General features: G+C 38.2%; 1 protein-coding gene across 1 annotated transcript in view; it reads left to right on the plus strand.

Annotated features, from left to right (window-relative positions):
- Positions 1–25,691, plus strand: part of EYA1 (EYA transcriptional coactivator and phosphatase 1) — a 167,940-nt gene that overhangs the window by 96,827 nt on the left and 45,422 nt on the right. The window contains exon 12 of the mRNA XM_088023133.1: positions 19,908–19,997. Within this exon, the coding sequence (XP_087879259.1) occupies positions 19,908–19,997 (90 nt within the window). The remainder of the gene's footprint in view (positions 1–19,907; positions 19,998–25,691) is intronic.

Consider the following 25,691-nt stretch of genomic DNA (forward strand, 5'->3'; position numbering starts at 1 on the left):
TCTGTGGTGGCTGGTCTAGATGCTGAATTCTTGGCATGGCACCAAAGTAGCAGTGTCCTCCTTGGATTGTAAAGGATCTGCTTACTTAAACAGAATAATCCCTCTATAGGAAGCTCCGGACCATAGGCTAGGAAATATTTATTAGCTGACCCTTTACTAAAAATGAAGGCTTTATGGGCCATATGCCTTCATAACTGCTCACCTCTGCCCTAGGAGTGCAGAAGCAGCCACAGAAAATAGGCGAATGAATAAATGTATCTGTATTCCAATAAAACTTTACTTATAGTTCCTAAATCTGAATTTCATGTAATTTTCATACATCATGAAATATTTTTCTTCCATTTGGATTTTTTAAAAATCAAGACAAAACATCTCGGTCAGGAATTGACAGACCATATTCCATAGGCCAAATCTGGTTTATGGCTTGTTTCTATAGGGCTTTCAAGCTAAGAATGTTATTTAAATTTTTAAAGGGCTATGAAAAAGGAGAGGAGGAAGAAGATGTGTCAGAGACTTTATATGGACGGCAAATTCTCCAATCTTTATTGTCTGTCCCTTTAGAGAAAAATTGGGCCTGCCTCTACTCTAGATCATGCTCTGAACTTCGTGGTGATTCATTTGGCTCCTGCCCTTGGGACATCAGGACAATTCAGTGACAGGCACACTGTGGCCAACTAGATTGTAAACTCAGTGCAGGTATCGTGCGTCTGGGTCTGGGTGCCCAGTGAAGCACAAGACACCACTTGAATTTGTTAGGGTAGGTGCAGTGGTTGTAACCAATAGGCCCAATATGTCATGACAATAGAAATTTATCTCTTTCTTAGTTAGTGGTCTCGAGTGGATCTTCCAGGTCGCTTGGTTTAGGCAAGGTTTGGTAGTGCAGATCATGGTTGTGCCATCTCACCATCTAGCTTCTGAGGCTTCTGTGATCACTGTCATCAGCTTTCTAACCCACAGGGTAAAACGCAGGGGGAGCATGAACGGGAGGCTACATGGGCCAGGCTTAGAAGGGGCACACACCTCTGCTTACGTGGCCCAGTGCAAACGAGGCTGGGAAGCATATGTCGCCTGGCTGTGTGTCCAGGAAGAAACAGTTTTGGTGGACAGGTGGCAATAGCAATCATGGTTCTCAGTGAAGAACTATTTGATAGATGAGTGAAACCCAAAGCACGCTTTCCACAGCAGCAGACCAGTGCCTGAAGGCTACGTGACAGGTGTGTCACAGAGTAATGAGTGGCCAGTTCAATCCCAGAGCACGCTTTCCTGATTTTACTTTCTTCTTTGGATATCAGTGCCGAGTTAGACCAAGATGATGAAATAATTCATGGTTCCAAACACAACTTTTAGATACCACAGAATGACATAGAATCTAAACTCTCAAAACAAAAGTTGTTTTGTTTTGTTTTTTTACCTTTAGTTTTTTGTTTCAAAAAGACAGTGTTTTTGACTGTCAGAGGGCTGTCCAGCTGAAAGATCCTCCTCCATTCATTTCTTTGTCCTTAACTTGACGGTTGTTCTCTTTCCCTTTCACTGCTAGCCCTTTCCTCCTAACTGGCAGGCGGTGAAATGTGTATTCCTGCCACCTTATGGAATGTGGCCTTATTTTTCTGCAGACCTGTGAAAGGGAATGCAGTGAATGAGCGCAAATCCCAGCTTTCTATGCACAACACTGGCCTGCCACCACCCACTTTGGACCTTCCTTGTTTTGTGGCCTCAGGAAAGCCCCCTTATATCTCTGAGTCTCGCTGGCTTCTGTCTTGATCTTCCCATCTATAAAATGAACGTAGTCACAGCACTGCTGGGAAAACAAGGTACACCATCTAGAAAAATACTTCTAGGCACTCCATCAATAAGAGCTTTTGCTTACTTGGGGATTCCAAGAAGGGAGTGGGCAATCAGAGAGGCAGTATTTTGTTGTTGCAGGTAGCAGAGAGGGAGAGGTGGAAGCAGAGCATAACTGTTTAGGGAAAAGATAGGCAAAATGGCTGGAGCTCTATGAAATGTGTTCAGAGGACCAGACTGGCAGAAGACGAGTAGCAGAAAATTTATTGAAATGGTAATAAAAATACCATACCTTTGTTGAGCTTGTATAGTTTACACGCCGATTTCACATTTATTATCCAACTGGTTCCTTTCTTCGGATGGGGAAACCGGGTCTCGGAAAAATTAAATGATCGGCTCCAGGAAGCACATCTATTAACTGACAACACCAGGAACATAATCTAGTCGCGTGATGGGTCCATTGCCCTCAAAGGAGGGGCTGCAGGGAACGTTGAGTGTGGAGATTTTGTACCGTAGGTGTGGGGATGCCACGAACAATATTAAAACAGTGGAGGGACGTGATGGAATTATACAGTTTGGAAGATTAGACTCATAGCAGAATAGATCATCACAGTTCTCCTGGTAGGAAACAATCAAGGCCGAAGAAAACGGCTGTAACACTAGGAAAGGGAGAGATAGGAGAGTGGTTACAGATGAAATCTAGATAGGTCTTTTTTGACTGGATTAGCTGTTTAGGCTTTCGTGGAGGCCAACCCGGGTCTGCTCTGGTTTTATTCTTTTCCTCCCACTTTGTACAACTTCTTGGCAGTTGTCCCATGTTTGGGATTCATTGGGCTTTCTCCACAATCAAAATTAATCTTTGGAATGGTGAAGCTCTTTTTCTTACTTTCCACGTGGGTATTATTTTCATGATGTTGAAAGGGAGTCTCTTAAGGAGAAAATTAAAGCAGTTGGGTGTCACATATCTAATCAGTAAAAATGACCTGATTAGCCCCACCACAAGCTTGGGCTTGGTTTTGTTTGGTTGTTTTTAATCATTCAGTCAGTAGTTCAATCATGGTTTCTTTTTCACGTGTATACACTCTCTCATGGTAATCCAGATTATTCCTTAATTGGCATCAGAACTACACCCGGCTCCTAAAACGTGGCATTTTTGTGCCAGCTGTTTAGTGATAGGAGCTCCTAAAATTGTAAGAAGTTAATATTCCATTGATGGTATTGATGACTTTACACAGGTGGAAGGAAAACAGTGGAGACTTTGGGTCGAACAGGTTGCATAGATCACTTACATAACACTTTCAGTGATATTTTTTAAAAGAAATAACATTTTTGCATGATTTTTTTTTTCTTCTCTCAGATAAGGAAGCTAATTTTCCTAATCTTCTCTTTAATCCTTCCCTTGTGAGCAGCCAGCATGGGGCGGTGGGGGAGGGGGGGGGATAGGCCCCTCCTGTACTCAGAGTGCCCATTCCTGTTTTTCAGCTTCTTTCCCCCCAGAACAAAAGATCCTGAATGAGAATTTATTTTAAATGACATCCAGGCCTTGTTTGTGGCTGCAAGGTTAGCATTCTAAATAAGGACTTGTTGAAGGGGTCCAAAACAGGTATTTTTGCGTTCATGTGGTTGATACTGCCCAAAGATGTGTTGTCAATGTGAGCACACTTTACAAGATTTTCACATTGACCAACAATGTGAGCACACTTTACAAGATTTTCACATTGACCAACAAATCCTCCTAAACCTGTCCACATTGTTAGCATCACACCTCGCTGGGCCACTACAGCCGAGTAATTGCTTGCCAAGGGAGGCTTAGCTCCCCACATAGGATCAGTGCAGATATAATTCAGGAACCGTATCCTAAGTTCTACAAATTCAAAATCTAAGTACCATATCCTGAAGAACTAGTCATACTTTGGAAGTACTTGAACCATCATCTAGTAACCCTTTCTAGCCTAAGATTAATTCTTTAACAGCATTTTTAAAAACATAATATATTCTATTTTTTGATCCAAAGCAGAATAGTAATTGCTAGGAGTTTGTGTAGATTTGATCTCATAGATGTAATAGGGCACACATTCAAAAAAGAGAGACACAAAAGACACCTAGTGTATACTTAAAATGTGCTTCTAAATTGAAAATAGAATAGATAAAAATTTAAAAGTAATATATATATATATTTTTTACTTTCAGAAAAATAAATCCCCAACGCCGTAGGTACTTTGTAGAACCCAATTACTAATTCAGAATGCTGTGGCTATCTAAAATTGGAACAGTAGGGGTGCCTGGGTGGCTCAGTTGGTTAAGCATCAGACTCTTGGTTTCAGCTCAGTTCCTGATCCTCAGGATCCTTAGATCAAGCCCTAGGAGCTCAGTGTGGAGTCAGCTGGAGATTCTCTCCTCCCCGCTCTCCCTTCCTCTCTGTTCCTACCCACCCCCTAAATAAATAAATAAAATCTTTAAAAAAATAAAATTGGAACAATGACTTAGGTATTAAAATATTTCTTAAAGGTCTCAACTTAAAGAATTTAAATTGGATAAATGTCTATTGCTTTTTGCGCTTGCTTGGTTTATTTTACCTTTTTTTTTTTTTTTTTGCTTTTCAGTTTAGAAAAATAAGATAGTAAAAGAAAAGGAATAAAAAGGCAAATGTCCCAGAGTATGTCAGTAGGAACCAGAGTTACATTTAAAATAGGAACAGTTTTGGGTGCCTGGCTGGCTCAGTCAGTAGAGCATGTGACTCTTGGTCTCAGGGTCATGAGTTCAAGCTCCATATTGGGTATAGAGCATACTTCAAGAAATTTTGTTTTAAATAGGAACAATTTTTTCTCTTAATGCTTTACTGGTATATCTAAGCAGTAAAGAAAAATTGCTTCCTTATTAGTATTTGGTACTATTTTTAATTGTCTTTATAGTAAAACTGAAATGACATGGTTATTCTCTTTGGACTGTACATTATCTGATGTAATATTTGGCAGTTGTGACATTTTTAAATCAAAAGTAAAAATCTAGGGAAATATCTTTTAATACAATTACATAAAAGGAAGATATTTTTATGGTTAGATGAATGGCTAGCTTTAAGATTTCTAGAGAAAGAAGAAAGTATTTTATTTTTATACTCAAAGAAACATTCTAGATCCTATTCTAAAAACCCAAGAAGAGATAAACAGGTTTTCTTTAAACTTTCTGTTTTGAGGCTTAAAGGACGACCATGGACACTCTGAGACACCCCGAGAAGTAGAATTTTTGGGAAAGTAAATGAAAATGGGTTAAGAAAATCATTTTGAATCAGACTCAATTCTGTGTGTTGGGGGGTGGGGGGTATGGGGGTGGTTCATGTTTGACATCAAAAATAGATTAAATTGCCATTTGAAGCTAGGAAGTGAGAATTGAGGATGAGTGCATATGACCCTTCAAATATTTTTTGCAGCACTTACTTAAAAGATAGTTAAGATCAAGTATCATGTACAGAGGCGCCTGGGTGGCTCAGTCAGTTGAGCGTCCAAGTCTTGGTTTTGGCTCAGGTCATGATCCTCAGGGCCATAAGATTAAACCCCACATCAGGTTCCATGCTCAGCTGGGAGTCTGCTTGAGATTCTCTCCCTCTCCCACTGCCCCTCCCCCTGTGCACGCACACATGCGCACTCTCTCAAATAAATCTTTTTTTTTTTTTTAAGATTTTATTTATTTATTTGACAGAGAGAGACACAGCGAGAGAGGGAACACAAGCAGGGGGAGTGGGAGAGGGAGAAGCAGGCTTCCCGCAGAGCAGGGAGCCTGCTGCAGGGCTCGATCCCAAGACCCTGGGTTCATGATCTGAGCCGAAGGCAGACGCTTAACGACTGAGCCACCCAGGCGCCCCTCAAATAAATCTTTAAAAAAAAAAGTACAAATAATGGAATTAGCAATGCAGTTGCAACTATAATATTTCTCAACATAAATGGGCAACAAAATAATCTGAGAAGCATGAACTTCAACCTGGTCACTGGAATAAAGCAAAAGTCATGTAAGAATTTACCCGTTGCCCCCCATCAGCAGGGATCTAGAGGAATTCACCATGAGGTCCCTTTGGGTAAGGTACTCTGCTAATACGTGTATTCTCCATGCTAGGACTACCCCAAATTTAAGACTCTGTCAAAACAATTTGTCATAATAGAAGGCACTTGGTACTTTATCCTTCTGGCAGTAGTTTAGTTGTGGGTGAAATAATTCAGAAAATTGTACTACCAAATGGCACCCTTCTCAAGTTGCACACACAAAACCTCCTATGTTATAGGGGCTACAGTACCCAAGATATGCACCTGACTACCCACCCTTCTCCTGCCTGAGACGCTATTTGTTTCCTGGCCTGACACCGACAAGTCATTCAGAAAGTCAGTCTTTCATAATTTATTAAGCAAATATATCTATAGTATATATTTGTATATATAATATATTGTGTATATATAGTATATATTTGTAATATACACTTGTATAGTGTAGTGGTGCTACCCACAATCCCTGCCTTCACAGAGCTTATAAATGAGTAAAGGAGGCTGCTGGGAGAGGAGTAACTCTTCAACAGTGGTCTTTGACTGGGGCACAACTGTTCTGAAGGAATGCCACTAGAAATCTACAAAGGGTGAAACCACAAAATCTCCAAAGGAATAACAATATTACAAAAGAAACAAGTCTCCTTGTGTTATTCGTGACAAGCATTCTCCTCCAGTAGCTATAATCACTTAACTCGTAAGAAATAGCCAATCATAGGATGTCAGATGATAACAGTAGTGTTGTGGATGAGAGGAAAAAAACAACAAATCAGGATCCACGGGAGCCGTACAACCAAAACCTAAATGCCAGAGGCCCTAAATGAGATGCTTCTAGGGTTACTGCTATTCTTAAATTACACTGGGAATTCTCCTTTGCAGCCGATCAGCATTGCAATGTGATATGGCCATTCTTCAATGCATGAGAGGGAGGTCCTGTGGCTTCAATTATAAATGTAGAAGTTCCCCTGGTTTTCTGGAAAAGAACATCCCATGTGATAAAAATTAGTAGAGTTAATACAGTCAAAGCAGTGTCTGACATAGATTCTTGTGTATATCCTAAAGCTCACTTAAGCCTGGGTAAGGATTACCAAGCAAGGCCTAGCGCCTTCTTTTCAATAAACGGTGATATGCTGAGGAACTCTGCCAGGCTTTTGCAATTTTGACTTTTTATAAAAAATGTTTTTGACATTTTAAAAGTATGGTGTGAGTGTGCTTTAAGTTTTCAAAATAAATATCCATAGTTTCATCACCAAAAGACAACCAGTCTTATCTTGGTGAATATTTTTTCTATATTTAATTATAGTATAATATAATAAATACTATAGTATAATACTATATAAATAATAAATATAAATAATAAATACTATAGTATAACAAATATTATAGTATAATAAATATACTACTATAATAAATTTATTATTTATTATACTAACTTCTAAACGTATACAAAAGTAGATGGGATAGTATAATGAAACTCGTTGTAACCTCTCTAAATTAACAGTTGTCAAATCTAGTTAATCTTATTGTATCTGCAACCTCACCACATCCCTCCCCTGCCCTGCTCTGTCCTATGATTATTTTTGAAAGCAGATCCCAGATATATCATTTAATTTGTATATATTTCCATATGTATTTAAGACTCCATTAAAAGAATTTCTTAGACTAGAAATAGTAGATGATACCCAGTACTTTAGCTATCGAGCAAATTAATAATAATTTCTTTGTTATTAAATGAATAATCAACAGTTACATTTCTCTAATTCTTATTAATTTTTATGTTAAGTTGTGATAAAGTACATATCGTATAAACTCTACCTTAGTCATTTTTAAAGCATTTTTTTTAAGATTTATTTATTTATTTTAGAGAGAGAGAGAGAGAGAGAGAGAGAGAGAGGGAGGGGGAGAGTGAGAGAAGCTCAAGCAGACTCCCTGTTGCACGCAGAGCCCAATTCGGGGATCAGTCTCACCACCCTGAGATCATGACCTGAGCCAAAACCAAGAGTCGGACCCTTAACCGACTGAACCACCCAGGCACCCCCTTCGTCATTTTTAAGTGTATAGTTCAGTAGTAGTAAATACATTCACATTGTTAGACAACCAGTCTCCCTAACTCTTTTCACCTTGCAAAACTGAAAGTCTATACATTAAACAACTCCTCCTACTCTCCTGCCCCCAGCACCTGGCAACCACCATTCTGCCTTCTGCCTATATGATTCTGACTGCTCTAAATACCTCATACACGTAAAACCATACAGTGTTCATCTTTTTGTGAATGATTTATTTCACTTAGCATAATGTCTTCAAGGTTCATTCGTGTTGTGTGCATGTGTCAAAATTTCCTTCCTTTTTAAGGCTGGATAGTAATATGCCCTCATATGGGTACATCACATTTTGGTTATCCATCTGGCATTAGGCACTTCTTGAGTTGCTTCTACATTTAGCTGTTGTGAATAAGGCTGCTGTGTTTATGGTTGTACAAATACCTTTTTCTTTTTTTTTGCTTTATTTTTTGTATACCTGAAACTAATATGTCAACTATACTTCAATTAAAGGTTTAAAATGCAAATATCTTTGAGACCCTGCTTTTAGTTATTTGGGGTTTATACCCAGAAGTAGAATTGCTGGATCACATAATAATTCTATGCCTAATTTTTTGAGAAACTACCATACTATTTTACATTTCAGCTGTACCATTTTGTGTTCTCATGAATAATGTACAAATATTCCATTTTCTCCATATGCTCATCAACACTTGTTATTTTCTGTCCCCTCCCCCTTTTTTTGATAGTAGCCATCCTAAGGAGTGTGAAGTGGTATCTTATTGTAATTTTGATTCATGTTTTCCTAATGATTAGTGATACTGAGCATCTTTTCTTTTGCTTGTTGACTATTTGTATGTCTTCTTTGAAGGAATATCTATTCAGGTCTTTTGCCCATTTTTTTTCTTAAATCAAACTGTTTTTTTGTTGTTGAGTTGTAGGAGTTCTTTATATATCCTGAATATTAACCTCTTATCAGATAATGAGTTGTAAATCTTTTCTCCCAACCCATAGGTTGCCTTCTTACTCTGCTAATTGGGTTCCTTGATACACAGAAGTTTTCAGATATAGTCTAATTTATCTGTTTTTTCTGTTACTGCTTATGCTTTTGGTGTAATATCAAGAAGTTACTGTCAAGTCCAGTGTCATGAAGCTTTTCCTGCAAAAGTATTATACTTTCACTCTTAAATTTAGGTTTTTGATCCATTTTGAGTTAATTTTTCTATATGGCATAGGGTAAGAATCCAACTTTGTTCTTTTGTATTTGGATATCCAGTTTTCCCAATGCAATTTGTTGAAAAGACTATCATTTTCGCATTGAATGGTCTTGTTACTGAGGGTGAAAATCATTTGACCATATGAATAAGAGTTTATTTCTGGACCCTGTTATATTCCATTGGTCTGTGTCTCTGTCTTTCTGTCAGTACCACACTGTTTTGATTACTGTGGCTTTGTAATAAGTTTTGAAGCCAGGAAGTATGAGACCCAACTTTGTTCTTTTTCAAGATTGTTTTGGCTGTTCAGAGTTCCTTGAGATTCCATATGAATTTTATGATGGATTTTTCTATTTCTGCAAGAAATGCCATTGAGAATTTGATGGGCATTTCATGAAATCTATAAACCACTTTGGGTACTATTAGCATCTTTATATTAGGTCTTCCCATTGAGTGTCTTTCCATTTATTGTGTCGTCTTTGATTTCAGCAACATTTTGGTAGTTTTCAGTGTACAAGCTTTTTGCCTACTTGGTTATGTTTATTTCTGTTTTATTCGTTTGGTGCTATTGTAAACTGAATCATTTTCTTAATTTCTTTTCTGGATTGTTCATTGTTAGTATACGGAAATGAAACTGATTTTGTGTGTTGAGTTTATATCCTGTAACTGTACTGAATTCATTTATTCTAACAGGTTTTTGTGTATGTGTGTGGAATCTTTAGAGTTTTCTACATACAAGATTGTGTCCTTTGCAAACAGATAATTTTACTTCCTCCTTTCCTATTTGGATGGTTTTTCTTTCTTTCTTTCTTTCTTTCTTTTTTTTTTTTTTTTTACCTAACTGCATTGGCTAGGATTTCTAGTACTACATGAAGTAGAAGTGGCAAAAGTGGGGCATTCTTGTCTTGTTCCTGATCATAGAGGAAAAGCATTCAGGCTTTCACCACTGACCAAGCTGTTACCTGTGAGCTCTCGTATATGGCCTTTACTGTGTTGAGATACTTTTCTTCTATCTTCTCTTACTAGTTTGTAGAGTCTTTTCTCCAGTGGTTTTATAATTTTTAAGTTATTACTGTATGTCTCTCAAGTGTCTTTTAATCTGTAGATTCTCTCTCGATCTTTTTTTTCCCTTACGTTGTGTATTTTTGTTGAAGTAACCAGACCATCGGTCCTGTACACTTCCTGGTAGTCTGAATTTTCTTCATTACATCCCCATTGTGTCTCTTTGTCACGTATTTTTTTGTCCCCTGTATTTCCTACAAATTAGGAGCTAGACGCGGAAGCTTAATGAGATTGAGGTTTGATTTTTTTTTTTTTTTTTTTTGTAGGAAGGTCAAGACTTCATAGTTGGGTATATCCTCCTAGTAAGAGATGCATAATGTCTGGTTACTGTCATTTTTAACACTTCAGGATTCTGGTTAGACAGTCTCCTTCAGGAATCCATTATAGAATGTTCTTATCCTGTATACCCTTTCTCCTTGAGTCAAAGATAGTTGATTAGGAAGGAAGAAACTCAAGAGTTGTGGGGGTGGGGACCGGTAGTTAAACCATAAGTTCATTAATTCAGCAAGTATAAGCAGATCCACTGTCAGAAATAAGATGACAATTCTTGTTGCAAATACCCAGGCCATAACTGTTTTTGGTGAGGCAAAGTTTTGAGGTGAATCTAAACCACTTCCTTAATTTTGAGATTTTCTCAAGTATCTCTTCTTGAATAGCTCTCCAGTATTACTGAAGATGCTTGATTAAGGCTTCCTGGTCACTCCTAGTGAACAGAGTGGTAATCTCAGTGGCTCATGCTGAGTAACCTGGCAGGTGCCACATTTCTTTATTATTTTTTCAGTAGCATGGTGAATTTTAGTTTATCAAACACAGTTTCAAGCCAGTGAATGAATGTGATTAATCTATAGATGTGCTTGATGCTTGGCAGCTAATTTTAAAGGTAAATCCAATGGTCCTCCTTAAGGCTTGAGTTTAGCCTTAGGCATGTTCTCTGCAGGTGGTTCCCTTGCAAATCTCAGTGTAAGAATAATATTTAACAGAGGTTTATTTATAATGTGTGTACAATGTTATCTTGACTTGGAAGTAATTAACTATTTACATTAGGGAAAGAATGCCCACATCATGGAGCTGAGGAATGGAATACATTTTTCCAGGAGTCAGTCAGATGATTGATTCAATCAGAGTTGCTATTTGTGGAAGAACTGATACTAGAAGACCCTACTTTTCTCTCTTACTATGGTAGCTAATAATGATATATCATGTGATATTCTTAAAGCGCTTCCACAATTTATCCTTTAACCCTACCACAAACAAGAACTCTCTAAGGTATTATGTTATACCTGAAATGCTGGAGTACAGCATCATTTTGTGAGCACTGAGCATTTTCAGGGACTATATGCATTGAAGGCACTAAATTTGTAACATATCTCAGTAATTACTGATTATTGCCATATATCACTATAGCCACTTGTTTTTAAACTTGTGCAGGGTCAAGATTTTGCCAAGACGTATTCCCCAAGCCATTTGCTAATTGGCTGTAAACAATGGATTTGGACTATGCTTGCCTGCCTATTCACGAAGTCTGACCTTTTAATGATTAATGGTATAGGCTAAGAGGTATTTGTGACTAAGTCAAGATCACACTGCTTGGGTATGCAAGTAATGTGTGTATGGGTTGTTTTGTTTTGTTTTGTTTTTTAAGAACACCTGAAGTTTCAGTTTAATTGGTGCAGGGCCTTGATCCTATCTGAATGACACTACCTCCTGCTCAGCTCCTAGATCTTCAGCGTATGAAACATCTTTTGCTGGTTTCCTAGTGTTGGGTCATGTCTCCTAGTGGTAAGAAACAGCTTTGTACCAAACAGCTTGGTTGCTATTTTTTGTGAGAATAAAAGGCAGGCCCTCCTGGGAGTCGTAACACTGGGTGTTAAAAGTTTTGCTTCCATGCAAATCAGCTTCACTGATGACTGTGCCCTTAAAAACATGGTCATCTCAAAAATTTTGGCATGGAGAATTTATGGTTACCCTTATCATTGAATAGCCTGAACTTCACATCCAATTTGAGTGTAGAATGTTAAGGCACCTTTCTGTAGTGGAACATGGAGTGCCATGCCTGGATTGACCTATGGCTTTTGGTGTAGTAGTGACAGGAATGGTAGAAATATCACCACTACCGGTAGTAGTAGCAGCACCAACAGCAGCTTCGGGCTTGCCGGGCACTATGTTCAGAATTTTAAATTACCAAATTAAAATACCAAATTAACTTTAACATACAGCAGTTTCATTCCCATTTTATTGATGAAGGACCTGAGGCTCAGAGGTGAAGTAACTGAACTTGACCACCACACAGCTGGTCACTGGCAAAGTTTAGAATCCTAGTCTAAACTCTGTGACTGCCAAGCTTGTGGTGTGACCATTATGAGCATGTGCATTTCTGATGCTCTTCTGCCCTTTCATGCAAGAGTTTTTTGCCCACAGGTCATGAACAAAATTATTTAGAAGGAACACCTTTAATTTCTGTGCCATGCAGTGAAGGAGTTGCCCTGAGAATGCCTTGTGTTAGACCTGGTTTAGTATTAGACCTCGTTCTGTCAAGAGGTGAGCTGGATGGCCACATCGTAAGCACTGTACAAGGAGTTTCATTACTAGTCATCCTAAAAGAGCTCCTTGACTGACGCGTAGAAGCAAATGGAACAGGCTTGCAGGAACAACAGTGTCTTCATCTGGTGGCTGAGTCTCGGTAACATCAAATTTCTAAATTGCTATGGATTGCATATTTAAAGACCCTGATAATTTATCAAATGCTGTAGCTCATGTTTGAAAACAGGGTGACAAGAGGCCGTACCCTAGTCTTCTGATATCCTAATACCCACATGTATTCACAGACACTCTTTTCCTTTATTCAAAACACATTATAGGAGCGCCTGGGTGGCTCAGTCGTTAAGTGTCTCCCTCCAGCTCGGGTCCTGATCCCAGGGTACTGGGATCGAGCCCCGCATCGGGCTCCCTGCTCAGCGCGAAGCCTGCTTCTCCCTCTCCCACTCCCCCTGCTTGTGTTCCCTCTCCCGCTGTCTCTCTCTGTCAAATAAGTAAATAAAATCTTAAAAAAAAAAAAACGGATTATAGATTTTCAACATGTGAATTCAGGACTAACAGACACAAATCTCTCTAGAGGCTGAATTTAATGGCCTTTCAGCCCTTCCGTGTACTAATTTTATCTAGAATTTCTTTTTTCTCTTTCAAGCATTTTCATGACATGAACATCTAGTATAATAGCAGTCATCAAGCTGAAAAAAAAACTAATAATCAAGAAACAAAAAAATGACAATGGGCCAGGGATGCTGCTGGTGATTTCAGCATAAGATGATGACAACTTGAGTTTCTGTGGGCATTCTGTGTCCCAGAAACAGGAGGAAAAGATCTTGAGGCAGTGAGATAATTAAAGATCACTTGATAAAGGATGAAAGCAAAACCGTTGTTTTAGGCCTGGGTCTGTCCTCAGCAGATTTCATTGTTATTTAATTTTTCAGCTAAATGCTGCTTTCTGTTTAGTAGACATAATCGTCTTTGACTTAACATGCAAGGGGGGGTAGCCTCACATTACAACAAGTTCCTTCACTTTATTTCCATGACTTTAAGCATACATTTGCAATTTAATATCCTATCAAAATAATTTAGGAGCAGAGTTAAATTTCAGTTCTCTGTGTGTATGTGGGATGTCGGATGCTGTTTGTTTTGCTTTGGTAAGGAACAGCTTGAGAAGAAGGTCTCCACTCATAGGATGTCCTGGGCATAAAAGCTATAGTAAATTGACACTGTTTCTTGGTAAACCAAGAAAAAAGATAAAGTATCTGACTGTATTTTCTCTTTTTGAGCCTCTTCACTGTACTATTCAATTTTTACTAGGGAACTGAATTGCGGAACACCTAAGAATATATTTTGCAGAATGTTGTAATGCATACCACTACTAAATTTAAGAAAAATAAATAATTGCATGCTGATCTTATGCTAATCTTATCTACCACATAAGTAAGTAGATAAGTAAGGCTTTATAAGCAGCTGTTCTAAGAATGGGCTGCTCTTTCATCAGGTACCAATTAATCAGGCATTCCTAATATGTTTAATACTATATTATTTAGATAGAATCATTGTAGGACTCAAATGTCTGGGTTTTTGTTTTTCTTTTCCTAAGCTAGGTATCTAGGAATTTTTTTTAACCAATACTGAATGCTAACAATTAACTAAAGATCAAATTTAATTTTTTTATTGGAATTATTTTAAATACTCTATTTATTGCTTTTCATTCATTTATTATTCCCCCAAACTTTGCAAAAGCTCTGTGCCAGGCATATTGTGCTAGGTCCCAAGGATATAGAGAAGGATGTGGGGATATGGCTCTGCCCTCCTTAGACAAGAGCACACGCAGCTATGGTACCCAGTGGAGCCAGGCTGGGAAAAGTCAGGGATGAGACTCTTAACTGATGAAGGGGCGATGGCCTCACCATACTAATGTGGGTAACCAAGAGAGACTGATTGTTTGCCCTCATTTTTTTTTTAAGGGCCTTGGTGGGAATGTCTATCAGAGCTCCTCCTTTTATTTCTTTAATTTCAATTCAATTAACATATAGTGTATTATTAGTGTCAAGGGTAGAATTTAGTGATTCATCAGTTGCAAATAATACCCAGTGCTCATTACTTCCAGCACTCTCCTTAATGCCCATCACCCAATTACACCATCCCCCAACCCTCAGTTTGTTCCTGTAGTTAAGAATCTCTTAGGTTTGCCTCCCTCTCTGTTTTCCTCTTATTTTATTTTTCCTTCCCTTCCCCTATGTTCATATGTTTTGTTTCTGAAATTCCACATGGGTGAAATCGTATGGTATTTGTCTTTCTCTGACTTATTTCATTTAGCATAATACACTCTAGCTCCATCCACATCATTGCAAATGGCAAGATTTCATTCTTTTTGCTGGCTGAGTCATATTCCTGTGTGTGTGTGCACGTGTGTATATACACACCACATCTTTATCCATTCATCTGTCAATGGACATCTGAAAGACCCCCCTCTTTCATATAAGGCCTCTGCCTAGTCGTCTTTTGAAGAAAAGATTTCAATATTAAAAAAAAATAGTTTGAAAAACTATGAATTGCTCACATGTTAGGGAGGTAAGCAATAGACACTTATGGGCCTTTAGTACTTGTTGAAGTGTTTGGATGTTTTCTAAAAGAAATGGGAGAGTGACATTGTCATAGTGAGAGCCTGGGCATAGAGCCCAGGAAAGAAGACTATCACAGATATCCACAGAGGAGGCAATGGCTGGGGGCGGTGCGGGGGGGCGGGAGGCAGAGGTAGTGAATATAAGGAAGGCATAAATTCCAGATCCAAGTGGCAAGATGTCATGATTGATTTGACGTGGGGTAAAGAGAGGCTCTTTAAAATCATGCCAAGGTTTGGGGCTGGTAGGTTGCCATTCTCCTAAAGAAGGAAAAGAGTAGATTTCCAGAGGAACTATGATGAATCCAACTTACAGCACATTGAGTTTCAGATGCTGTATGGGACATCCAGCTAGAAATGACCCCCAGGTAATTGATATGTGGGCCTACAGTTGAGATCTAAGATTTAGTAGAAGGGAGTGGGGTGATGGTTGAAGCCATGAGTGTGTTGGCATCTGTAAGGCAGACTCCAAAAGTGAGGAATGGATAAGACAGTCCCAGGGGCCCATACCATTTAAGGGATCGATGATGGGTACTCAGATTCTAGAAAGATACCTCAAAAAATATTAATGATGTTATAGGCACCAGGTAGGAGAAATGTCAAGAAGATATTGAACAACAGTGACAAGTGCCACAGAGGGGCAAGTTCAGAAAAAAATGGAGACATTTGGCAACAAGGTTTACTTAAATGACATGTTTCTTGGAAGTGGAGGCAAAGTTCTAAATAATTTTTCAAAAGTGATATAACAAAAAAATGGTTTTATAAAAGCAACCATTTTATAGCTGCTGCTATGGAATTTGTTATTGCAAAGCACAAGAAAAGTAAGATTAAGCCAAAGACGTGGTGATTTTAATGTCTCAGCTTTGGTCTAAAAACTGTGGGTTTTTTCTTCCTTTAAATATGCCAAAATAAGCCATCAAGCTATGACTAATTTATTAACTGTTCGATGTTAGCTTTTGTCACATTTGACTTGTATCAGACATATTTGAAAAATCTGAAAGTATTACGAGATTTTTATAAAATAAATTTCACCTCAAAATGAGAATTCCAGTGTAAGCAAACCTATGAACACGGTTATCTATTTGCTCTTCTGCTGGTTTCCTCTTTTTTTTTTTTTTAAAGATTTTATTTATTTGACAGAGAGAGATAGCGAGAGCAGGAACACAAGCAGGGGGAGTGGGAGAGGGAGAAGCAGGCTTCCCGCGGAGCAGGGAGCCCGATGTGGGACTCGATCCCAGGACCCTGGGATCATGACCTGAGCCGAAGGCAGCAGCTTAACCGACTGAGCCACCCAGGCGCCCCTGCTAGTTTCCTCTTAAGTAAACCACTCTGAGTGAGGCGGCTGTGCGCCCTGCCAGCCAGCCCTGTACCACGAGCAAATCACAGTACTGCTGCAACCCTGTTTCCCTCTCTCTAAAATCACAAGTGGGTATACTCTAGAGCTCTTCTTTTCAAACTATAGATCTTGATACATTAGGGGGCCATGAAATGGAAAATTATCAGAGTGCACTCCACACAGTGGGTAACGCCTTGTTTTGACAAATTTATATTTCAGCTCTTTTTGTGGGAGAGACAGACGGGGGAGTGGGGAAAGAGGGACAGAGAGGAAGAAAGAAGGAGAGAGAGAATACTAGATCATCGTGTAAAGTGTATTTTTGACCATGGAATGTTTGAGAAACAGTGTTCTCAACTAGAGCCCCTTCCTATTCTAAAATTCTCTCATTCCAGTTCACTGCCAAACTGTTCTTTCGGTGTAGTAAATGGTTCATAACAGTACTGTGGAGAGGCAGGTATAAAAACTGTTATGGAAGGACAGCTGATAACAAAGGAGAAAAACATTAAAAGGTAAATAAGGCCAACATCTGTGTTGTATTTGACCACAAGACTGAACAAGCCTTTAAAATTTATTAGTATTCCGACTAGCAAGTCATTACTGTAATTTATGAAGTAAAGTTAAAGTATGCTGTATATTAACAAACAATGGAGTAATTCTTTTGATGGTGGTATAAGGAAGCAACCTTATCAAGGAGAAATCAAACTTTTTCAAAAGTAACAATACCATGGCACATAAATTCCAGAATTGGCAATTAAATAAATGTGGTGAGTTTCTTCCACCTTGCCGCATAAAAAGATTCATTGCCATGGTTATGAGAGAAGTCAGTGTATTTTTATTAGCCTGAGCTAGAGGGAGTAAACACCTTAGTCAGGTGTTTTGTTTTAGAAACAGCTGTTTGAACTTCTAGTTATTTCTGCTCTAGGGTTTATTTGAGCATTTGCTTTTTCCAGCACACTTTACTGATTGGGAATCCAAGTGAGTGAGCAATTTCTTATAAAACTAAGATTCAGTGACAGCTTCTCTTTACTTGTGAACTATTTTTAATTCTTCTACAACCTACAAAATCCATGGATTTTAGGTGGTATTAAGCAGGGACAATTTAAAGATTTTTTTTTTTAATTTATTTATTTGACAGACAGAGACAGCAATAGAGGGAACACAAACAGGGGGAGTGGGAGAGGGAGAAGCAGGCTCCCCGCTGAGCAGGAACCCGATGCGGGGCTCGATCCCAGAACGCCGGGATCGTGACCTGAGCCGAAGGCAGACGCTGAACGACTGAGCCACCCAGGCGCCCCAAGCAGGGACAATTTAAAGAATGCTAAGGAATAGGACTCATCAAACAGGAAATCTGAGGGAAGTATTTTTAGTTGTTCTTCCCTACCCAGCTCTTGAACACTCAGTTCGTCTCTCTTTCTTTCCCCTCTGCCCTGTTATAAACCCTGGGGTGTTTGCTTTGCCCCTTTGCCGTCTAACCCCTGACTTTTGGCAACACTGTGTCTTCTGCCTCCTTGCCACTGTCGGTCAGCCGGAAGAGACAGGAATTGAGACCAGCAATGTCACCCTGCCCTATTTTCCCAAACCCTCAGCTGTCCCTCCTCTGCGACTCCTGAAAGGTAGACGACTGGCTTGCTGGCAGGGTGTGGGCAGTGCCAGCGGAGTGGGCGGTGCAGGGGCGGGGTTGACTCCTCCTACCTGGCCAGCTGATTGGCCCTGATAGCTAACCAGTCTCCGCCCACATCCCCTCTGTCCCAGGCTCCGGCTCTCTCCAAGGTGTACCAACGGGTATGACTGTGTCCAATTAGGAGACGAGAAATTTTTTTTTTTTAATTGTACGTGAGAACAAAGTGCTTGTCAGTTAGCCGTCTGATTTGTTAGATGAGCAAACTGAAGATCAAGGAGGTAAGGACACCAAAGTGGGAGAGCAAAGGTCAAGCCTGGAGCCTGGATCCAGAGCTCTTCTTCCAGAGCTTCCTGCTCCTTCCTGAAGTCCGTGAGGAGATGATACTTGAGGTCAATACTCAAGGGCTTGATAGATTACAGTTACATGGAGAGCAGGGGGCAGGACACAGACAAGTCTTGAGCTTTGGAATGAAGGTAGTGTGCTCAGAAGACAATACACAAAACATACAAGGTTTATGCCAGACAGTGTAGATACACAGGGTGTACGCCAACAGGTAGGTGACATGTGAAGCCATAATTTCTCCAGTTAAAACTTCCCTAGTTAAACGATGATACAGGTGGATTCTGTACTTATTCCAAAGGTTTGCTGTAAGAATAAAATAGTATTCAGAAATTATTGTTTGAAAATGTTTAAATGTCATAATTGTAAAAGCCAATATTGTTGTTAGAATGCCAGTAAAACCTTCAAAAACTCACATCACATCGTTGTATACTTTACGGACATTTTTTCATTCCTCGCTTATTATGCAGGGTCTTCACCACAAACCATGGTGTTTCCTGGATTTGATACATTATCAAAACACTAACACCATAAAAACTGCAAATATTTCCATAGCCCCTGAGTTCATCTCAGTGCCAGTAGATGTCCTCCGGATATGGGTTGGATGAGACAGACAGACTGCTCATCACTAGTGTCCAAGGCTTGAAGTTTTGGATGGAAGCCATTGTACATTTCAGAATGCTGATATTCCCCTTTGTGTATGGGACTGGCTATTTGATAATGGGATAGTGTCACATGAATGTCAGGATCAGCTCCCTGAGCTGGGCATGGTGCCAGGTGGTCAGAATGGCCATCACTTCCTACTATGAGTATACTCAAAATTGGCAGGCAGTCTGAATAAATAAGAAATAATGATAGTTATCATCTGGAGTAGAAATAGTATTTATTGCCCCTCTGAAATTAATCTATATTGTATCTATTTTCCCCTATTTGTAGCAATGCTTTTAGTTACTCTTAACGGGTTGTGGCATAACATAAATAATGCCTTCTCCAGCCACTGACTTTCTTGCTCCTGAAACAGACGTATGAAACTAAATCTCCTCTACTTTATATGTCTAAGTGACCCTAGATTTTATATTTTTGTAATATTTTACGCAGCGGATTATTTCTTCATTATGCAAAGTGCCACCAACATTTGGGTCACTTATTAAATAAGCCCCTGAAGTCTGCGCCCTGGAGTTGGATCATGTAGTCCAAAAGCTGCTGGAGCCCCAACCTACCGATGAGTTTCTTGCTCTCAGCCATTCTCCATCCCGAGTCCCCCTATTGTAACACTATATTCCATGAACCTGAAGTATATATGTTCTTGACCTGAAAAATTTTTCTTTTAGGATCCACCTACATCAGTTTCCCTTGGACTACGAATGGAAGAAATGATTTTCAACTTGGCAGACACACATCTGTTTTTCAATGACTTAGAAGTAAGTTCTGATTATTTTGTATACACACTTCCTGGTGCATGTCTGAAAATTGATGAGTGGTCTGAAAATACCAATGAGATATTATTATTTCGTGAATATATAGCTAGAATAATGAGATAATTATTGCTTATATGGTAGTATGTTTGCCTTCACTGTATTTCTGATTTTGCTTTATTTTGACTGTTGCCTTTCAAGGTGAGATTCCATGTGACCCTTGGTAAGGATTCAAATTTGATGCCAAGAATCTTAGATATTAAACTGTGTGGATATCAGAAACTACAGATTGCTCAGCTCCATAATTACTGTTGAGATGGGTTACCTTCCGAATCCCACAAAGTTGTGATACTGGCATACACTGTAGGGGTCAGACCTTTATCCTTGGGTCAGCTGCTTGTCTTTCTGGTTGGCCCAATTGTATAACATTTCAGTCAGGCCTCTGCTTTTGGTGTTGCTGGAATTTCTTACATCAAACTGCGGATGATTTTATTTGCTCGTTATAATTCGGGGGGGATCTTTTGTAAGATGGTTAATTAATTATGTTACGGGCACTGTCAAACATGGCAATCTCAATTAGCAGCATTCTTAAAATAACGAATATTGTTTCTCCTGTCTCCATCATGAGAACACAGGACTATCACTACACTTCACTCTCTTCTTAATAGAGACAGTTGTTTATTTAAATCCTGCTGTTAAGCAAGCTTGTGGTAGGCCTGCCAACAGGCATTAATCATCAAGTTGTTGTTTGGGTAGATTTTATAAATGTATGTTATTTCAGACAGGAGAAGAATCTGAAAGATTCAACTAGAACTCTTACTGATCAAAGTTAATTGGCAGCAATTGGCCTTTAAATATTTCCTGATGTTTCCCTTTTCAAAATCAAGCAAAACACACCTTATTTAATAGATGAGCCAAAATCATTTGAAAAATGCCTGTGTGTGACAGAACTTAAATGCGGTTTGTTCAACATCTGTCCTGTATTTTGATTTCTTTTCATCTGCAATGAAACTACTCATAGACGAATTGGCAACTTCCAGTGCAATAAAATTATTTAAATGTGCTTCATTTTTTTTCCACTCTTTAGTGAAATATTTATTTTTACACTTAGGGCAAAATACATTTTTTTTTTTTTTTGCATTTTAAAGTGTTTGCTTTTCTTAAGGAAATTACATGTAAGGCATTACTGTTTTTTAAGGTAGAAATATTCCAAGTGAGTGACAAGTTCAGAGTTGCCTTTAGAAGAGCTTAATAATCATTCTTATTTTCAAAAGCTGTTTCTGATTTATGGTTGTGATTCACTTCGTAAGAGAACAGCACAAAAAAATTCCATATTTTACTAGTATGTTAAAATTCTTTCCCCAAGTTTCCATTTGTTTCTAATGATACAGAGTAGGCTGATATTTTGTCTTGAATATAACCTTGTTACTCTTACTGATGTTAATAGGTGTTAATAGCACCCATCAAGAAGAAATTAGCAGTAATTTGCTATTGCTTTTAAATTCTACCTTCTTACAAATGCCAAAGCTGGTCTATGCAGTGCCAAAACTATGTGGTGAAAAGTGAGAAGTTAGGCAAAGTAATAATTCGAGATAATATAGACCGAAAAACTTCCAAACTTGGTTTTGGTATAACATAGCTGGATTTTTATTTGTTTACTGACATTAGTCACAGTGAACTATATATGGAAAGTGAAATAGTGCTCAGGTAAATACATGAAAAATACATATTGAAAGTTCTAAGCTTAGGGATGTAAGGGATATAGTTTTTCCATAAGCCCAGATTAAAACAAAAAGAAAATGAAGAAGTGGGGGGGGGGCGGTGTCTGTGCAGTCATTAAAATATCTGATTCTGTTTTGTGGCCTAAGGACTCCTCCTTATGTAAAATAGAGAAAGGAATAAACCAAATATAAAAATCAATAGTAGAAACATTATTTAGACTTATAACCTTACAAAAGTTGATTTTAAGTTATTTTTCTCAAGAATAATATAAAGGTGTCAGCAAAAGTATCAATGAAATATCCATTTAGCCTGTCTTTGAAAATTGTTTACTTGCTCTAGATTTACCCGATATTTTAAAAATAAATTGTTTCTTATACTTATTTCAATCTTTCATTTTATATTTTTCTAATGCAACAAACCTGGGACTGGTCAAAATATTTGTTTCTTTCAAAATAAAAAGCAAAATTATCTCCTGGGAAAAATAAATGTATTGGCATTATATTCCCAAGAAAACCAAAATTATCTCATCAGGCAGAAATGGTGTGGTAATGCTTGATTTCACACTCTAATAAGCAATGTGCTGCGATAGGGGACATGGATATTTTAGCATATTTAAATTACATGTTTTTAGCGATACAAGTAATTTCAAGGAGATTAATGATCTATTGGTTAGCTTAAAGTGTGATTTCTGAACTCCAATTGTTGACGTTTGGCCTCACTTTCTTTTAAAATGTTAACTTTTTGCCAGCCACCCCTCTGTATAATTTGGTTAATTCACAGTTCTGGCTTGTAAGAGATTCTGAATAATGAAACACATTACGTGAGAGGCTTTCAGTAACAATTCTTGTATTATCTTGTATTCTGTGCTTAAAGCCGTTATTAGGATACTATTTAGGAAATTTAGGATATCATTTTAAAATAATTTAGAAATATCTTAATTGTATTTTTAAAATAAAGTTAATCATTTTTGGTTCTAAAAGTCTTGTCTGTCACCTATCATTTAGTAACATTTTTTAATAAAAGCAATCACAATTTAAATTAGTTGTGTTGACACTCGGGATAATAAAAAGGAGAAATTTGGGGGTTTTGTACCATTAAAAATATCTGACATGTCAAGAAACAGGAGTGACAGGGAGACATAATTATCAAAGGAAATAATATCTTCCCCCACCAGAGAAGGGTTTAGACTTTAGTTCCATAGTGTACTTCTGGCTTTCCTATTTCTAAGTCTGACTAACGTCCTGCATATCATTTTACCAAAAGGTCTCCGCGTGCAATACAATGATGCTTATATGGAAGTCATTTTTTATGAATGACAGTATGGAACTAGAGGTGTTTTTTTTTTCCCCCCTCAGCTTCTTTAGTAAAGTAGGACTCTTTCCAAGTCAATGGAGAAAGTGTTCTTTCTGTTGGATTTTTATTGAAAGGCAACCTGCAAACAGAGTGAGGAAAGGCCTTTCACATACGATAAATGTTTCAGTTTAACTTGCCACTGATCAGTTCTCTTGCTGGATTTTTCCACAGTTGAGGAAAATATTTCATCGAGATGGAAATAAGTAAATAAAAATAAGGTGCAAGCTTACGGTGAATTTTCCATCTCTGTTTGGCATTAAGTAGTATCTTTTCACTGACATGATGGTGTCCATCATAACTGGTGTTGTTGACGTGGTGGCCCTCAAGAGCCTCTGCTCCCAGTCCCTACTCCCCAACTGCAGGAATCAGGGCTGGGAAGTAGCAGGAACACTCCCCACCCTTCCGTCCTCCCATGCAGGTGTTGTACACGCCACATTCATCTGGTTAAGTGTGAAGCTACATTGGAGCATGCTCCTTCTCCTAGTGTGTTGCGTAGTGGGGACAGTCCAGATGATTCCTTGGTGTCAGGAGTCGCATGAATATTTCAGGCCTTTCCTGGGCCTTTGCTAAATAGATTCCTGTCCCAGATCTGATTTTTAAGCACCTGCACTTGGTATCCCCTTGTTTTCACCTTTTCCACTAAGAAAAGCCTTGGGATAGAAGGTTCTCGTGTCAGGAGAGGTCAGTCTGTATTTGGTGAGTCAAAGGCCATGGAAAGGAGCTGGAAATAGTCTCTAAATAATGCCATGGTTTAAAGGAAGGGAGCTGTAATGACTTTTCTTTTTCTTTTTTTTTCTTTTTTGAGATTTTATTTATTTATTTGAGAGAGAGAGAGAGAGCATGAACAGGGGCAGAGGAAGAGGGAGAAGCAGACTACCCTGCTGAGCAGAGAGCCTGTTGTGGGGACTCGATCCCAGGACCCTGGGATCAGACCTGAGCCAAAGGCAGATGCTTAACTGACTGAGCCACCCAGGCGCCCCATAATGATTTTTTTATAAAGCAAAAAAATTAGTTTGCCCCTTGGTTTAATTCAGTCTTTAAAATTGTAGTAATATTTTGTTACTCCAAACCTGAGGTTATCATCTGTTAATTATTTTAATACATGTTGTTTATAAATTTATTTTTAGCTAGGAAAAAAAAAATCTGTCTTCAAAGTATCAACCTTGCCAATGCTCGGTAGCTTTGAGTTCAAGTGACGCCTTCTTGTAGTGATCTAATGCTTGTGTTTCCAAAAGTGTAAAGATTTAAACTAATTCAGAAGTTGATTTGAGTTGAAAAATAGAATTCACCTAGAAAGTGCCCTTTCTCCATACATAGGAAGAAACTCTCAGGCCCACAGTCCAGCTTTTGTGGTGGGTGCCGGAAACTCTGGTTCTCTGCTGCAAGGGTTTTGTGGGTGCTTGCAGAGAGAGGACACTTCACGAAGAGCTTGAGCTGTTTTCTGTTTTCAGTCCCTTCCCCAAGCCAAGAGCCGCTATATGAAAATGTGTGCACAGATCCATATATTCCAAACATAAACATACCCATACACATATACACATACACAAATGTGCCACTTGTTGTTTTCAGCTCTGTAGCTGAAAAGGCTTTTGTATACTCATTTTCTCCTTATAAATTTAGCAAACATAGAGGATCACATTTTTTAAACTCCCAGGAGCATCCTTCACAACACCCAAAATATTGCCTTCTACATTTTGACTATTAAATGAATTAGACTGAATTCTTATCTGTTATATTAGAATAGAATAGCAATTTCTATTTCCTTCCCCCATGGAAGACAATAGAGTTGACTTTACCTTCCTGTGTTTTAAGGTTCAGTTGTTTGGCCTTCTCCATTTCCTGAGTGGACAAGAGTAATAGCAGAACTCTCAGTGTAGAGGGCAAACTATAGTTTTCAAGTAACGAATGATTATTAGACATAATAAATGAATACTGAATTTAATGATGTAATTGGTGCCTGAAAAAAAGCAATGTCCATATTTTATTATTATTACTAATGAGTAATTTTAAGTATTCTTCCTATGTCATTTTCTTACAAGATTCTGTCATCTTTTATCTGAAATAAGAAATAGAAATACAAAAGTATAGTCAACGGCTTAATTATGAGTTTATTTGAAAGTTAGCAGTCAAAGTATATATAGCTGTTTAACATAATAAAAGATACTTACTTTACACTGACAGCCAACATTGTACTTAGCGGTAAAATAAAAGAGGCACATTGTCATTACAAAAGGAAAAAAAAATAAAAATGCTTTGTCAGCACTATTATTCAGCATTATTCTAGGAGTTTGAGGCACAATAAGACATAAGCTATAATGAAATGAAAGAGATGGAAATGATTGTTTTTTGCAGAAAATTTGATATACATAGAAAACTGAAGTGAATCTACCAGAATAGTCTTAGAATTTATAATACACCTCAAAAAAGTGAAGGATTATAGAATTAAATTAAAAAATCAGTAACTTTCTTCTATTATAGCCAGACATGCAAAAATTTTATTTATAATTTTAAAGTAGCAGCAGTAATAGTGACACCAAAACAAAAAATTCAAGAAAAGGAAAAATAAGGAGTAACCTATGCCAGAAGTTCTTGCAAGAAATATATGAATAAAACTTTGACATCTTA

The sequence above is a fragment of the Eumetopias jubatus genome, unplaced genomic scaffold (genome assembly GCF_037043125.1).
Source record: "Eumetopias jubatus isolate StellerSeaLion01/CBP00866 unplaced genomic scaffold, mEumJub1_p1.0 scaffold_4, whole genome shotgun sequence".
Classification (NCBI taxonomy): Eukaryota; Metazoa; Chordata; class Mammalia; order Carnivora; family Otariidae; genus Eumetopias; species Eumetopias jubatus.